General features: G+C 38.2%; 1 protein-coding gene across 7 annotated transcripts in view; it reads left to right on the top strand.

The window, feature by feature from the left end:
* The first annotated feature begins 11,111 nt into the window (after positions 1 to 11,111).
* Positions 11,112 to 17,182, top strand: part of LOC143028557 (LITAF domain-containing protein) — a 35,551-nt gene continuing 29,480 nt past the window's right edge. For all 7 annotated transcript variants that reach the window (XM_076190844.1, XM_076190843.1, XM_076190841.1 and 4 more), the window contains exons 1-2: positions 11,112 to 11,256; positions 15,738 to 15,859. In XM_076190844.1, coding sequence (XP_076046959.1) covers positions 15,748 to 15,859 — 112 coding nt within the window. In that variant the 5' untranslated portion in view covers positions 11,112 to 11,256; positions 15,738 to 15,747. The remainder of the gene's footprint in view (positions 11,257 to 15,737; positions 15,860 to 17,182) is intronic.

Here is a 17,182-nt window from a genome sequence, read left to right as displayed (position 1 = left end):
ACGGCTCGGGTCAGTCGCCATAGCCCGAAGCGCTACGGATGCATGTAGCAGTCCGCCCAGGTTAACGTCTTGCCCGTTTTGGATCAGACCCTTATTGGGTATAGACTGCATTAATGCACCCACGACTTACGGGACTAGCGTACAACTCCTACGGACCAGTCGTACAACATTCTCTCAAGACTCGACACTTCGTGTATGAAGGGTAACGCCTTCCCACACCACTGTTCAGGTCAAAGGCAATGCAGCAGGACTGAATCTCCACATCCGACAACCAGAACTCGCCCCGCCACACTACGACCTTACCAAGCCGCCTACACTCCATTCACTCCCACCCTTGCATACTCTTTTCCTCGACAGACAATTCCCGCATCCAACCTTCCCACCCTCGCTCAGTCGGTCCACACTCTCCCATCCACATCCGCTTTCTACTCCACTCCCACCCCATGCTCACTCCCTGTTAGTCAACTTCAAAATACAGCGCAAGCTAATTCCACCGCTCGAGGGAAATTTTGTCGATGTTCATAGCTTGGCGGCATGCATTTTAGCGAAGCGTATTTTGGCGATATGGGAAGTCGCCGATCTTAACTGAAACGAAATCGATGAGTAGGTCAGTGTGTTAAGTTACACAAGTGTCGAACCATCAAGCAGGGGAACGTTTACCCTAAGCTGATAAAAATAGTCTGGCATTGACAAGAATAAACATTCTAGACGAAGACACAAATGGAGTGGTTAAACACATGTGTACAGCTGCACAGAAAACTATCGTTAGTAAATCACGCTAATCATTTTGACACAAAACAACGAAACAATTTGAGACAAGTTGAAGTCTCCATCGGAAATAAGATTATCATGTCATAGTGAATCCATATGAACTCAGGAACTATTATTAGATTCATATTCATTCAGAAGGAATTCGAACAATTCGAACCCCAGAAATACCAACCCTTCGGTATCATAAGGTTATGTTCATTCGCGAATGTTTCGACACCCCTACTAACGATAGTTTTCTGTGTAGCTGTACTTGAAGGAATGTCAGTTGTGACGCGTCGCTTTGCTTTGTGGGAAGACGCAAGGCGGTTGGTGAAGGTCGCAGTGAGTGAGAGGGTTGAGTTGTACGACCTTGATATGAAATTGTAATGGTTCAATTCAAGTGCTTGCTGGCAGTAATATATCGAAAACACTTAAACAATTATTAAAAACAATATGCTTTACTAACCTCTTAACGTGTTTGTATATATATGTATGCATTTTTTTATTTTATTTTTTACCGATCCACGGGCAAAGCAACAGGCCTCTCGCGATAGTTTGTGGAGGGAGGGAGAGAGGATGGAGGAGACGGGCGTGTCTGATTCCAGGGTGCATTGCGTGACTGCTTGGTAAGGGAAGAGCAGGTGCGTTCGACCTGCACGCCAAGATAAGGGTATAATTGATACAGCCCCACTTCTTTCGTCTACAGTAACACGAACGCAGAATGTCTCCTTACATTCTAACTAGCCGAAGATGTCTTCCTTCAAAACGTCGGTGCCGGAGGGGCTAAAAGGCTGTGGTACTTTTTACTTTTATTTTAGCTGTCTCCTGGCTATTTCATTAATGTCGGTAGTAAAAGGATATATATATATCCAATTACCTTATTCGAAGGAAGAATTGGAAGGTAAAAGCCTATGAAGGGGAGATGTTTTGAAACACCCTTCATAGAAGTGTTCCTAAAGGGAGGAAAAGATTGTCGGGGCTTCCCTGTAGAACGGACTGAGTCATGCAAGGTAAATTGCATTTTTATAGTGAATATTGGCGACAAGAATTCTCTTAAAAACCAGAAGTGTTGTCATTAATGTAAAATTAGTCAATCATGACGGGTAACAATACTAAATCTGATATGAGGAAGTGGTTGTTACATGGTTCAAAGTATCACAAGTCTGTAGTTCGTGTTGCAAAAGTTTGCAGTTTGTAAGGGACTTTGATACACATGAATGCATCCCACATTCAATTGTTCCGCATTAATTTAAATCTCCCACCTCTGGTCCCACTTGCAAATTGTTTCGATCAACAATTTACAATGTTTTTTCGCTCTTTTCATGACGTTGGCACCGTCAACGAGGTTAGGACATCTGTTGATTCAATTCATCATGTCACTGACTTGTATTAAAGATCACAGGTGCCAGAAACCTTGGGGAATTCCACTAGCCACCTTTCTTCAGTCCGACATCTCTCCCCTTCATTACTGTTCTCGCGAATCTTTTAGGAAACCATTAATTAATTTCGAGGAGCTTCTACATGAATCTTGTGAGGCATCTTATCGGAACTTTTCCAGATCCAAGTACACACAGTCCACCCAACCATCTATTTCATGCAACATATCTGTTGCCGTTCTATATTTACGAAAATTGTACATAGGACTTTCCTTTTATGCAATTCTGAGTTTTAATGCGAAGGTAAAGGTTTGAATATTAATGAAGAATAATTAAATAACCTGAGCTGTTTCAGTGACTACAAATGACTTGCAAGATACATAGTGAATTGAACAAAGAAATACTCAAAATATATTGGGGTTGAACTAGAGTAAAACCAAAGTTCAACTTAAAAGATCAAAGTAAAGGAAATCTATGAGAATCTTGAAACTGAGTAGTATGATTATTGATTCCGTGTGTTAAATCTGATTGTTGAAAATAAAGGTATGGTGAACAGTCCAGCCAGATTAATAAAAGGTTCACACTGATTGCCAATCCCGGCAAGGATTCTATACAGGATATGTCATGACTTATCAAGCTCTGGTCTTTGTGAAACCAAGCTATCAAGAGTTGCCAGATATTTAAGGCAAAAACCAATTTCGATTTTGGCTTTCGAGTTTTTGAAAAGTGCGCACCGTGACTCCTCAAGATGCCTGAAGATGTTATGAATAGTGGAAATCGAGAAATTTTCAAGAAAAAAGAAATGAAAACGCACTTGTTCGCTGCATTTCATGACGTCTAGCCCAGTGATTCTCAACCTGGGCTATGACCAGAATTTTGAGGGGCCATGGCTTGTTAAAAATATACATTTCATACTTGATACAAGGAGTATGAAAAAATTCATCACTGTCCCTGATTTGCATTAAAGCAAAGGGGTTTCTCTTCATCCACATTTCAATATGTATTCATTCATTTTTATCACATTTTGCTATTGCTTTTTAATTTATCTTTATTTTATCTTATTTACTTATTTTATTTATTTTTCTATTTATTTTTTGCGGGATGTGATTTGGAAGAAAAGTGAAGAGAAGCCACACAAATTTTGGAGTGAAAAGATACTCGAACCACTGGTCTAAGAATTCAATAAAAATCCTGAGATGGCTGTATGTCCGTCGGTACGGGACCTGAAGAGGAACCAAAGGTAAAGGTAAAAAATACAGGAACCTAAGAGGCTCTCTACTTGTAGAACAAGGCACGGCATTGACGGGTCTCATGCCTTCCCATTATTTCAAAGAACCTTAAAACGTTGTGAATTGTATGTCGTCCAGCATTTCCTCTCGTATATATATTTAACTAAGATACACAAATTAACGAGATAATGCGAGCATTCTAATACTGGAACAGATAATAATCATAGTGTACTCTACTTTTATCTTTACATCTTCATATGTTTTTGCGTGTTGTTGGCGTTTTCGTAGACGTTTACCAGTACTTCTATTCGGTGGTGGGTCTAGCTGAAGCCCTCCACCCAAATTTGTTCTCTCGTTATCTCTTTGCTGAGGTCGAGAAACCTGCCTCATGTACACCAGTACGTGGCAGAAAGCAGTAATTCAGTGGTAGAATCACTGAAGACAAAATTATAAAAATGTATGAGTATTACTTTTGCCCAGAAAATTGAAACTAAATCAAGTGAGAACATATATCAATTTATATTTAAAATTGTCGTATTCGTGGTAGAGTACATTTGTTTAAAAACGTCACCTTTATTTACAAAATTTAGGTTAGCCCCCCTCCCCCAAATTTTGATCCTAGATCCGCCATTGCTACTATCCTACCTATCTCATAGAAAAAAATGTAGGCTTTGTGACTCCAGGCAGTGCTGACATTAAAAATGTTTGTCGTTGCCTTTTTCTTATCATACTACTCATACATCCGGTGTTGACCTCTCTTTGTTTGCTCTGAACAAAGACCAAATCAACCACGTACAACGTTTCTACCCTGCACAGCCGTTACTTTGTGAGGCTCCTGACTACATTAAATATCGGGCGACAAAACGCTGATCTCTTCATGAAGAGACGGTGAGCGTGGAAATCCGAATAAAAGCGCTGAACTCTGATCGAGTTTGGTCGATATCCTGAGCAAGGTCCCATGCGGCCATGTGACGTCATGGATGTTACATGTGACCCAGGTGTGACGTCATATGCGGTGTCCTTTCTTAATCAGATTATGAACTCCGATCACAGGAGAAACTTGATATGACAGGGAAAGATATCTAACAGAATCATGTATGTACACATGCATGCACATGTGCACGAGTATGTATGTATGCACACATTTATGTACGTACTATACGTATTTATGTATGCATGTATATATGTACGCATGTATGTGTGCGCGTACGCACGTATGCATGTACGCATGTATGTGTGCGCGTACGCACGTATGCATGTACGCATGTATGTGTGCGCGTACGTATGTATGTGTGCGCGTACGTATGTATGTGTGCGCGTACGCATGTATGTGTGCGGGTACGCATGTATGTGTGCGCGTACGCATGTATGTGTGCGGGTACGCATGTATGTGTGCGCGTACGCATGTATGTGTGTATCTACGTGTGTAAGAAACATAGTGGGGCAAATGAACTTCATTGAGAAGATTTGCCTTCTCAAAGTGCCTCTACTTAAACGCAATTTAAACTCATTTGCATCACTTCCGAGCATTTCTGTCGTAAGGCATATTACTCTATCACTACTTAGTGTTGTTCTTGTTTTTGTTACTGCTCAGTGTAATCCAGAAAATGTAAATTTAGGTATGGTGTTTGTATTGTTGTGTATATTTTTCCTCGTTTGTTACTGTAGTTTATTATTCATTATAGATAGGTGTGGGTGATTTCTATAGCACCCAATTCTCCTGTAATTGTTGTGCAGTGTGGCGTAGTTTTCTTGGCTCCTGATTTCCGTATGTCTATGGTTTGGAAATCGGCGCAAGAAACTACGTCAAAGACCGTTATAAGTATTCTTGGTGTCGACTCGTGTTGCCATATGTACAGCTTCTCTGGTTTCTTTAAACGTATGTTTTGCTTATTTGGATATTTCCTTGATCATTTCCCAGTTTGTATTTGTGACCAACAATTTCATATCTTCTGTGTAATACAATGTACATTTGTAACTTCGGTACTTATATTTACGTTTTGGGATGGCTTGCGCTGTTTATTGTTGGATTTCTCCCGTTTTTCGTTTCATTTAGCGTTTCGCTTGTTATATTGTGTTCACCATTTTTACAATTATATTCTTTTAATATTATAACTTATTACATTCTTGTTGTAGGGCATTTGTTGCATTTTTTACTCGTGTGATTAATTATGTTTATGTAATAAGTACATATCCAACAATATATATTTAGATTGGTCAATATATGTGTGGGTTCTTAATTCCTGTGACATCATGGTGCGTATGTACATCCGGCGTTGTCATTGTGTTCTGTGATGTCTTTCTGGTATGTTCAAGGCTGAAAATTGTGCCTTTTTATGTCTATTGGGTTGTCTTAAATTGGGATAGTTCGAGAATATTTGTTTCTATATGGGAGGGGTTTGTGTGTATGTGCAGTTAAGTTTAGTAAGCAAAGTTATTTGTGTCGTGTGTTCTGGGGTTTCTCAGGTAATTTTACTTGAGTTAACGTCATTTGTGGTCTACGTCTACACGTTGTATTCTATTTGTATTTTCCTTTTGCAATGTTTTGTGTATCTTGTCGTGGGATTTATTTAGTGATATTGTTATTTTCATTTTTCTTGATTTGTGATCATTTTATAGATTACCTAAGGTCAAGTTTGTAGTTCGGGAGGGCTTTAAGTACAATTTTCGTAAATTAGGTAAATGTGTGGTTATGTTTGTTATAGAATATTTGTGTTAGTATTATGCATTTGTTACTGTATGACATAGGGGGGAACAATTTTATTTATGTTGGGGAGCGTAATTATACTGTGTGGTCACATTACCTTCAAACACTAAGAACCGACTAAATTTTCATGACATTGTCCCTAAATTTGTTAAGATAACATTACCGATTCTAGAAAAACATGACGAATGGTGACGTCATCGCAAGGAAACTATCGCTACGGAAACCCCAACCGACTTTGTGACAAGAGTTTGTATTGACCTGCGAGTGAGGACGCCTTCTAGGCGCCAGCGATGCGTCTGGTCCCACTGTCCTACGAACTCCACTGCAGCTCTGTCGACTTTCGACCCATCACTAAATGTAACATCTTTCTCATATCAATGCCTTCCAAAATGACATTGAATCATAATCACGTGTTTGAGAATAATCTTAGTGTGGATTGTTCGATTCCACAAAAACAACCCAATCAACCGTTTATAAACACTTCCAGAGTCGAATTATGCGTCTGCTACGTCATTCCTGCTTTTTTTTTCTGGCCCATCTCTCCACCTGTCTGGCCTTCCTCTTCTGCACCCAGATCTAAGTTGTTGATTTTTTCTTCAGACGAGCTGAACTTCAACTCATCGAACATTTCTTAGACCTTGTTCAAAATGTTAACTATTTTACAATGAAGTGGTTTCCTGGTGAATTTAAAAACTCTTTTTTATTTGATGAATTCTGCTTTCAGGTCAGTCACATGAACTGTTATTTGTCTAAATGTGATGAAAAACAGTCGTGAACAAGAGCAGAATCCAACTGAACGTGACATTTCTAGAAGTCGGCCTGGCCTAAGGAGGGGACAAAAGTAAAAATGGAGGAAGAACTAAAACTTCGAACCATTAGATATGAGAAGATCATCATGGCACGATGGCATCTCAAAACCGAATACCAAGAGAATGTAGGAAACAATTATCATACGAGATTCAGTTGTGTTAATTAAAAAAGAGTAGTGACACAGGACTGGGAAGAGGCAAACGTGGTACCAATCTATAAAAAGAGAAGATAAAGAGATGTTCCTAAAATGTAGACCGGTGTTCCTGGCCAACACGATAGTGAAATTGTGCAAGAGAATCGTGAAAGACCGATGGGGGTAAAGATCCTGATATTAACATTTTGACAAACAATCGATTCAGTTTCAGGTCTGTAAGATCACGTGTGTCTAACCTTTTGAAGCCTTCAGCCCAACAGTGACTGGTGCACTGCAGCTGTGTGAGGGCTTTATTATGTGTACCTTGATCCATCGACAAGGTACCTCATAGTTGATCACTATGGCAGCTGGATTTCACTGGGGGAATAACAGGTATTTCTTTTTCTATTAGATGAAATATTTCCTGGAAGATGAGTATACGTGAACGGTAGTGAAAGATAAAATGCCAGGATATAGTGCAGTGACTATCGAAGACCCGCTTATTGTTGTGAACTGTATTTGACCAGCGCTTCTATCTACGTCAACAATCTCGCGCCGCTCTCGCATAGGGATTTGTATTTGCTCCTGCAGATAATGCAAAGATCGCGAGAAGAATAAGAAACGAGGAAGAACGTAGGTTGTTGCGAAAAAGTTTAGATAACATACTTAACTAGAGCCAAGAATGTGGAATGATTTTCAGTGTCAGAAAATGATTAGAGCTTGGAAACAAAGAAAATTCTTTAATTATTCAATAGTAAGTAAATGAGGGAGAAACAACGAGTGTTGCTAAATGATAACACCTAACAAACATATCAGAAACATTGTAAAGAAGTAAGAAGAACTGTTGAAAATAATGAAATGTCTTTTTATTATATTGATGGAAAATGGAGATAAAGGACCCTTATGTGCCTGCTAGAAACAAGCATCAGTGGTATATTACCAACACAACGTGGAATATAGAATCAAGATTGAGATAATAATAAATGCAGCAACCGATATAGTTGCCGACCGAGGGCAGTATCACTGAACATGAAAATATTAAATTCTAGAAGGGTGATACGACTGCAGTGGACACGTTTAGGTTACAGAAGGAAATAGGAAAGAACAGTTGGAGCAAATTTGCAGCCCGCAACTTTCGGAAAGGAATCTGATTATATGCTGGCGGAAAGTTATTTTCCTCCAGTATATCAAATGACATTCTATGTAAATTGTTAAAAAAAAAAAAAAAAAAAAAGTTTGCCATAGTGGATCTACGGCGGAAAAAATTCTGAAGGTGGTCGGTACCGCCGACTAATCGTAGGTTGGAAGAAAAATATCCGTGTGGTAACGCCTTTAGTAACTTTGTAGTGTGCGCTGAAACTATTGGTTGTTATAAGAGAAGTTAACTTTATGGACAGGGATGACAAGTGGTAAGGGACATGGAACTGCCTAGTGTAGGCCTTATGGTCTCTTGCAATATCTTCCATTCTTATGCTCTATCCCTGAAGGGATTAAATAAATGTGATAGGGATATCGATTTGAGATGGAAGGCAGTTAGGAAATTCTAGGAACTAGTTCCATGTGTCTGAGGGATATGCTGAAATACTTTTCCATACAGGTATATAGACTCGTGGCATAGCTTGGAAAATACAGCCCGATGTGACGTCATATTATAATCTAAAACAATATATGATACACAAATGATACGATACTTCAATGAGATAAACACGCACACGCAAAGGTGTGAGATTACTACACCACAACTACTGAACATATGCCTCATAAACAATGTAAAAAACGGGGGTTCCTGTAATATCATCATCGTCTACTAAAACTCCAACCGTATTGATCTTACTCCAAAAAGGAGAATAGTGTTCTTTTTCAGTGTTTTAATTGAGGACACGCATGTGTGGGCAGTGCATCAGTATTAATCCAATATTTCTGTCATCAAAATATTAGAGGAGAAGCCTCGAGATGCAACCGTCTGTGATCCACACACTAACAATGACAAACAAATTAGTCCACACAAAATAAATCAGCAATATGGATCAGACGCGTTTACAAACACACTACATCAGTCACTTGGTGAAAACCAGACGTTAAACTTGAACCACGTGAAACAAGAAGACACACAGACAACATATGATGTACAAAATCACAAACAATTTAGTTGACACAAATAAAGACACTTCACCCAACAACTACACGAATAACTAGAGGCAGTCACAACCTAAAATACCACACAAGCACCAACATGTTCAAGTATTTATTCCTCCCCCCACCCCCGCAGCACCCAAGAATGGAATCTTCTCCCATTCTATGTAGTTATTAATAATCCCACTCTTGATACTTTTATCAATACGATCACTCCTCAACCCAAACCCCAGTCCTGACACTAATTCTAATCCCACCCTTAACCTTTATCCTAATCCCATTCCTAGTCTAAATCCTGTTCACAGTCCTTAATTCCCCTACTCAGCGCCCGCAAATCATGCTGCCCGTGTGTGTGTGTGTGTGTATACTGTATACTTGGGTGGCCAGACGTCTTGATTTATTTATTTTTGTCTCAACTGTGCCCTTTTCTGAAATCGAGATATGACCATCCTAGTAATCATAAAAAACGCACACGTTATCAACTGCTCTACTGACTTTCTATTGTGTTCAACCGACAATAGAACCATCATGGCAGACGCCACACCATGCACCACATACGCACGCCAAAAACTTATCAATTCCCAGGCATATCATTATTCCTGTTATACCCCATGTTAAAAAAAGGACTGCACGAGCTTGTCAGATTAATATTAGATAGGAGTATTCGCTTTCCAGCAGATCAATAGAGGACCCCGAGAAATTTGTCGGCATTCTGGGTTCAATTCCTGCCCAGTCACATCATGAAGCATCTGTAAGATATACTGTTCCGTACTGGACCGAAGATGACATCTTACAACAAAATGTTTTATTTATAATCGCATGAAATTAAATTTTGATTATTGCAACTCTACATTCCAATTAAGACTGAACAACTGTTATTGAACAAAATACTGAATACAATCATATGCAGCGTTTATTATATAATAATATTTTAGACAAATTTGGAGTATCAATATACACATTTTAAGTCGACAAAGTGGCATGGATAAAAAACTCGATTCACGTTTATATAAATCAATTTGAGAAAATACAAACTGCCTAGTGACTAAATACCATGTTCCCAGCTGATCTGAATGAAATAAAGAAAATAATATACAATACAAATAATATATATTATATTTGATATTTATGATCACTGAAATTTGCATGTAATGCACATACTGAAAGAAGGATAAACTATGAAGATGGTCTGTGGAGAAGAAGAAGTAGTAATACATGAGCAAAACCAGTTACAGGTGGATATTTTGGTATTTGTTAAAGGGCAGAAAATAAATATTGAAGACTAGAATGCCAGTCCTATCCAGCAACTATTTGCGTCATTTCGTCTCCCAGTACCAGCGGTTGGGCTATGTGGTGTCAGGAGAGAGTTACTGGGGGTCAGTACCAGTTCTGGTAAAGCGTGGGTGGAAGGAAATCGCGACATTTTCGCAGGGTTGCCACCCTCCGATAAGGGTTAGGTTGGGTAATTCGATAGTATCTATGTCGGATTTTAGCCTCTGAGGTGTCTAAATATTGGCAACATGTCATTGATACTTGACAGGTCAAAACAGCAAGTGTACACTCTGGTGAAGCAACCCAGATAGTTTCCTTATTGATGACAAAACAATTTATCTTACCTTTGGTCGTTCATGGGCAACTGATAATCCTCAACAAACGAATGTACTTACATACCCACAATTATCAATTTCTTATCGCCTGCATCAACTTCATACGTGCTATCTGAATATTTTCGTCGGAATAGTCTTTGAATATACAATATTATTATTGTTACCCTTGTAAAGAGTAATATCTGTATTTGTCATTTCCTGCATGACAGCTTCCTTGAAATGTTTTCTCATAATGACGACACATTTCGTAATGGGATTTCTAACGTCTCATCAGCTGCATCCCATTTATAATTGGGATTAAATACAAATATTTCGTATTTTACTTTAATTGTGTTGTTTAAAAATAATGGTATTTTGTGGGGGATGTCAAATATCAAAAACATTTTGGTGCTTATAGTTGACTATGACGTCATGACCATAAGTGAACAGTGTTTACTACACCGTCGGAAGAGGTGGAGGCATCACAGAGCTTAAGTGACTAACGTTTCGAGTAGCAGCCTAAAATCGAAAGGTATAGTGTTATCATAGTTAGATATCGTATTGCATAAGTATATTTCGTAATTGAAGTGCTTAAGGTAACACAATAGCATATATGATTGGTGATAAAAGGTGAAAGAGAGAAGAAAATGTTCTACTTCACACTGGTAGCCTTGTTACGTGTACTTTTAAAGATCATGGGAAGCGCCCAGCCCTTCTCTCAGAAATGATTATATGGCATTACTCATAACATACACATATATATGCTTTAATATAAATCTAAAGGAAAGTGACGTGTTGTGTTTATATATAGATAAGATACATGGCAATACCTCCATATGTATGGTTACGGTATTGTATTAAAGTACTTATCCAATATTAAATATAGTAAAGTATGTATTGAGCAATGCCAATGCCATAAAAAACAAAAACGTTCTTGTTAAACACAATTATAGAGTAGTTGTATGATTTTGTAACTAATTTTAAATCACATGACAGAGTATAATGTAAGCTTATTTTATGGGAATTCAATTGGATTTGAATGGTAATCTGTTGTTATAGAATATAGGGATTTTTTTTTTTACAATCCTATAAATAAGTAATATTATTAGTTCCCTTGGGGTTATTCTTAGTTAATTATGCAGTTTTATTAACTTTTAAGTGTGTATGAGTCTGTATGTATATATATATATATATATATATATATACACATAATGTGTGTGTGTAATATAATATATCGCACCAATCATGGAATAAATCACTTGTAGTAGCGAAGTCATTCAAATAATCTGTATGAATGTATAGTATTTCTTTAGGAACCATGATACATTTTTTTCCTTTTTTTCTATTTCTTGATACACTGAACATTTAATATCGGGCATCTGCAGGAAATTTTGAAGGGGGAGGACACAGTTAAATATATGGTTTATGGTATAGGGAAGATATCAAGATGCACACTTCATGTATTTGTACATCAGATCAGTCATGGCAGTCAAAGAAAAGTTATTCTTTCACCTCAGAAATGGTGACTTATATGGCCTTATAATTTATTATCAAGTATAGTATCATTATGTATTTAAATTGCAAACTTGCAGTTGAAAATTATACTGATATTCAATAACTTATAAAATTAAAGAAACTATGAGTGATGGCCAGCAAGGTTTCAAATGCATCCTTGATTTCTAGGAGTGGGCATCTACTCCTGCCAGATACCCATGATTAATACTTTCTACTGTTCACCAACATTAAAAACATAACATTCACTACATACTAATGTAGAACACAAAACGATAAGATGATCTTCATTCAAACTACATTTCTGTACAACACAAAATACAGTTTGGGTTGACACACATACACCATGGCATTTCATTTTTCAACAAAATCTCACCATCCCAATCCTGTACAGTGGTTTTTAGCCAGATGTGGGGTTGCCTTCCTGTGGGCAGGGCTGTCCGAAACCAATGCAGGAAACCTGCAGCAGGTTCCAGAACTCAATCTTAGGACCTGCACATGATTTCAAGATGAGAAGCAAATATTTTCAGATACGACAGTAGAATAAATTCTTATTTAATCATTAATAAGGAAAATAATGTACATGACAAACATCTACATACTTTTAATATCATTCGCATCCTAAGGATAAATGCCCAAATTCCATGCATCAACCTTGGAAACAACATAGTATGTGGAGACACAACCAGAGGTCTAGAGACGTAACAAAATATCTAACCAACTCTCCAGCTCACATGCTATACTCCAGCAATTGGAATACAAGACAACCCCAAACATGACTTACAAACGATTACTCCAAACCTCAAAATGTACTTGCATCCATAAGCAATAAAAACCACGTCTTTACTACTACTACATACAGAAGTAACTTTAGCAGTAACCAACAAAATTAGGCTCAAACTTTAAAAGACAATCCACTAAAATGAGCTAGCCAACTTTGACTTCGCCTATTATCTGTCCAGAGACAAAGGAATAGAAAGAATCGCACACTAAACTAAAAGCAAGCCAGAACCACATCCCATGAAAGAGCATGGAAGAAAAAAAGAAATTGAACCCAAATTTCTCACCCAAGATAGCATCCTCAAGAAGAGAAATTATATAAAGTGGGAAGGATCAAGCAGAACAAGAGAACGTTTAAAAAAAATATATAATATATATATCAAAATGAATGGCAAGCTTGTTATGACAGAGTTTCTTGTCGTATTTTTCTCTTAGAGTAATCTTGCCTTCTGTAGGCAGTAACCTTAATAAATCTCCGTATGTCATGTTGTAGAATAACATACATAATTTATAAAAAAAAAAAAAAAAACGCATTTTCACACCTCTTGGTGCTTCCTCAGTGGCAGGTACGAATCTAAGGACTGGGCTGGTGTGTGTGGGTATATACGGGACAGGCTGTGGGAATTTGTCTAGTCGTCGGTGCGGGATTTTGTCTGGTCGTCAATGTGGGAATTTGTCTGGTTGGCATCGCCGGAGCTCCGTGTCGTCCTGTAGGTTGGAGGGTGGCGTGTATCTGTGTTTTTTGTCTTGTTTTCATTGGGGGCGATGCCAACCAGACAAATTCCCACATTGACGACCAGACAAAATCCCGCACCGACGACTAGACAAATTCCCACAGCCTGTCCCATATATACCCACACACACCAGCCCAGTCCTTAGATTCGTACCTGCCACTGAGGAAGCACCAAGAGGTGTGAAAACGCGTTTTGGCTTTTTTTTTTATATAAATTATGTATGTTATTCTACAACATGACATACGGAGATTTATTAAGGTTACTGCCTACAGAAGGCAAGATTACTCTAAGAAAGAGAGAAAAATATGACAAGAAGCTCTGTCATAACAAGCTTGCCATTCATTTTAATGAAGTATGCTTGAGGGAAAACCTCCTGCCCATTTACACTATGAAGAAAATGAGAGAATACATTATATTCCTAAAAAGAAAAGAAAATAATATGGGGTGCAATGAGATGAGAAAAAAACAAAAACAAAAGTAATTCCCGACCCACATTAAAACAATTGGTGCAACATAACAAAATATCACCAAAGCAATCACTCATTTGTTGCCTTTGAATTTCACAAAGTGGAAAATTTGCAGCACCACAATGGGTGGCACCAGTCCATGGGACCTCTCACAGATCTCTATGGGAAAAAAATTGAACTGTTGTATTATTGTAAGTCTGTTCTGTTTCTATTCTACTGACTCGAAGTTATAGGGAGCGAAGAACAGTCATTGGCTGTCAGCTCTCCATATGTGAAAAAGTGTAAAAAATACAGCTGAAGTTGATAGAGATCTTAGTTAAAAGTTACAGTTGCCAGGTTTCAGTTCCAATATAAGTCTTCTCAAAGACTCCTCAGAATGTCAGCCGAGGCAAATCTCAACTCCCCACTGTGGTGCCCATCCACGGCGGCAGTAACCTCCCCAGTAAGCAGCTTAAGCTCACAGGCCTGGACGGAGCTTGATCTGCTTACCTTGTGAATACGAAGCCAGCGTGCTACCACTTTACTAGCCAGGAGGCCCAATCTGTGTACCAGCCCCTCAGGGCTACACCTCCTGATGGCAGTGAAGGAGTTGAAGGATTTTGAAAGAGGGCAGCTTCACTGTCCATTTTGTGGGACCACCACATTATAGGTCCCTCTCCAGAGAAATAATGTCATGAACAGAATTGCTCTAAAGCTTCAGAACTACAACACTAAATTAGGAAGAAAAAAAAATTAAGCTAGACATTGAAGTCTCACCATTCCCGTACTCCCCAAAATAAAAAGGAAAGTGTGTTGAGGAACCAGGCCAAATGACCACTGAAAACATCTGTGCATAATTACATGAAAATCCTTGACAGATGCATTCAACTAATCCTGGTCTCGCAATAACCACACTAGCACAACCACATTCAGGTCTCCATCCATCACTAAACAGTACCAACATATTAGGCCTGGTCACAAAAACTGTTCCAGGTGCAACCATCATCCAGAAGGCAATGAATGCATCCTACAGCCCCACCTGAGCCTTTGCTAGACAACACAATATTTCTCTCTCGGGTGATTTGAGCTGATCTGTAAGCTGAGTGTCTGGAGAATCAATTAATTAATCTTTGCCTCAAATTTACACAGCCCCACATTGGCAAGCAACAGCCCTTGGAACCTCCCACAGTCATTAGGAAAAAAATCTTGGACTGTTGTATCAGTGTGAGAATGTTTGTCATTTTATGAAAGGTTTAGGGAGGGAAGTGTAGTTGTCAGCTCTCCATCTATGAGAAAATGTAAGAAATACAGTTGAAGTTGATAGAGAGAGGTCTTCGGCCCAGTCTGGAGACTGATTGCCAGCTTCTTGAGGCTTCACCTCATGATTAGAGGTGAGGGGTTTGATAGGTTTTGGAAATTGGCAGCTTCACTGTCTGCATTGCAGGACCACAACATGCAGGCACCTATTGTTGAACATCCTGCAAGAGAAATATGGGGCACTGGATTGACTGATGTCCTACATGTTTCTTAATCTTTTTCAGGGTAGCAAACATGTCCAAGGCCACTGCACCTCCATACAATGAACCTCCACCATGTGCACCTCCAAGTTATTCAGAGGCTGTGGGGGGTGTTCCTCCCCAAGCTCCCTTTACACCCAGTTCTGGTTAGTAGTTAAGAGTATTACCAATCATTTATTTATATTTTTTATTTATTTATTTTTTCATAGCTTCCTCACTGTGCAAGATTTACTCACACCTAAGAAATAACATAAACAACATTCTCATGTATGATCAGCACTGTTTTATATATATATATATATGTATATATATATATATATGTATATATATATGTATATGTATATATATATGTATATGTATATATATATGTATATGTATATATATATGTATATGTATATATATATGTATATGTATATATATATGTATATATATGTATATGTATATATATGTATATGTATATATATGTATATGTATATATATGTATATGTATATATATGTATATATATGTATATGTATATATATGTATATGTGTATATATAATATATGTATATGTGTATATATAATATATATATATGTGTATATATAATATATATATATATATAGTTCTTCACATTTCATTGAGCAAGTTAATGTAAATTCTGCTCACATTATTTTTCCATGTGATTTGGCTTTCACTGACTTGTGGTCAAGATTCTGGTTGTAGATATGCCTCAAGAGTATAGCATTTATATAGTCTTGAAAATGAATGAAAAATAAAACCACCAGTGGTCATTTCTTTCCTTGTACTGTAGTAGGTGAGGGCAAATTGAAGCATACCTTGACTGTGCTTGAGAGAAATACAGAAAGGAGAAATTCTCTGTGTCCTAAGTTCATCTTGTTTGGTTGCCTACCCTAACATATGGTTCAGAAAGTTGGGTAATGACAAAGGTAGACATGAGCAGGATTCAGGCAGCAGAAACGAGACCATCGAGAGCCATAATTGGAAAGATGAGGAGAGATAAACTTATAAACGAAGATACAAGGAAAAGCATTGGCGTCTGTTCCATGCTATGCAAAATAGATGCTGCCCTGTTAAGATGGTCAGGACATTTAGAAAGAATAGAGGAAGAAAGAATAGCAAGGGGATGCTGGGAGTGAGTACCGGACGAAGGAAGGCCAAGAGGAAGACCGAAAAAGAGATGGAAGGAAAATGTTGAAGAAGCCCTCAACAGGCATGACTTGCCCAACATTGAAACTCTTAGGAGGAAGGTGCCTTCCATGATAGAGCCAGATGAGGAATATGCTGGGACCACTGACAGGCATAACACCTACTACTGGGAGCTGAAGTAAGAAACATAATGGTGGTGGTCTTATCAACTTGCTGCAGGAACATGAGTAAAGAAGAGGTGATGTCTTAGGAGAGGTACAGGAGAAGTATAAGAAAAGCAGTGAGCGATACTGAAAGATAAAAAGTGGCTCATCACTCCTTC

The sequence above is a fragment of the Oratosquilla oratoria genome, chromosome 9 (genome assembly GCF_046742065.1).
Source record: "Oratosquilla oratoria isolate Oo_2021 chromosome 9, ASM4674206v1, whole genome shotgun sequence".
In the NCBI taxonomy this organism is placed as follows: domain Eukaryota; kingdom Metazoa; phylum Arthropoda; class Malacostraca; order Stomatopoda; family Squillidae; genus Oratosquilla; species Oratosquilla oratoria.
Note: the sequence above shows the minus strand (reverse complement) of the source record. Positions and strands in the feature narration are given on the sequence as shown.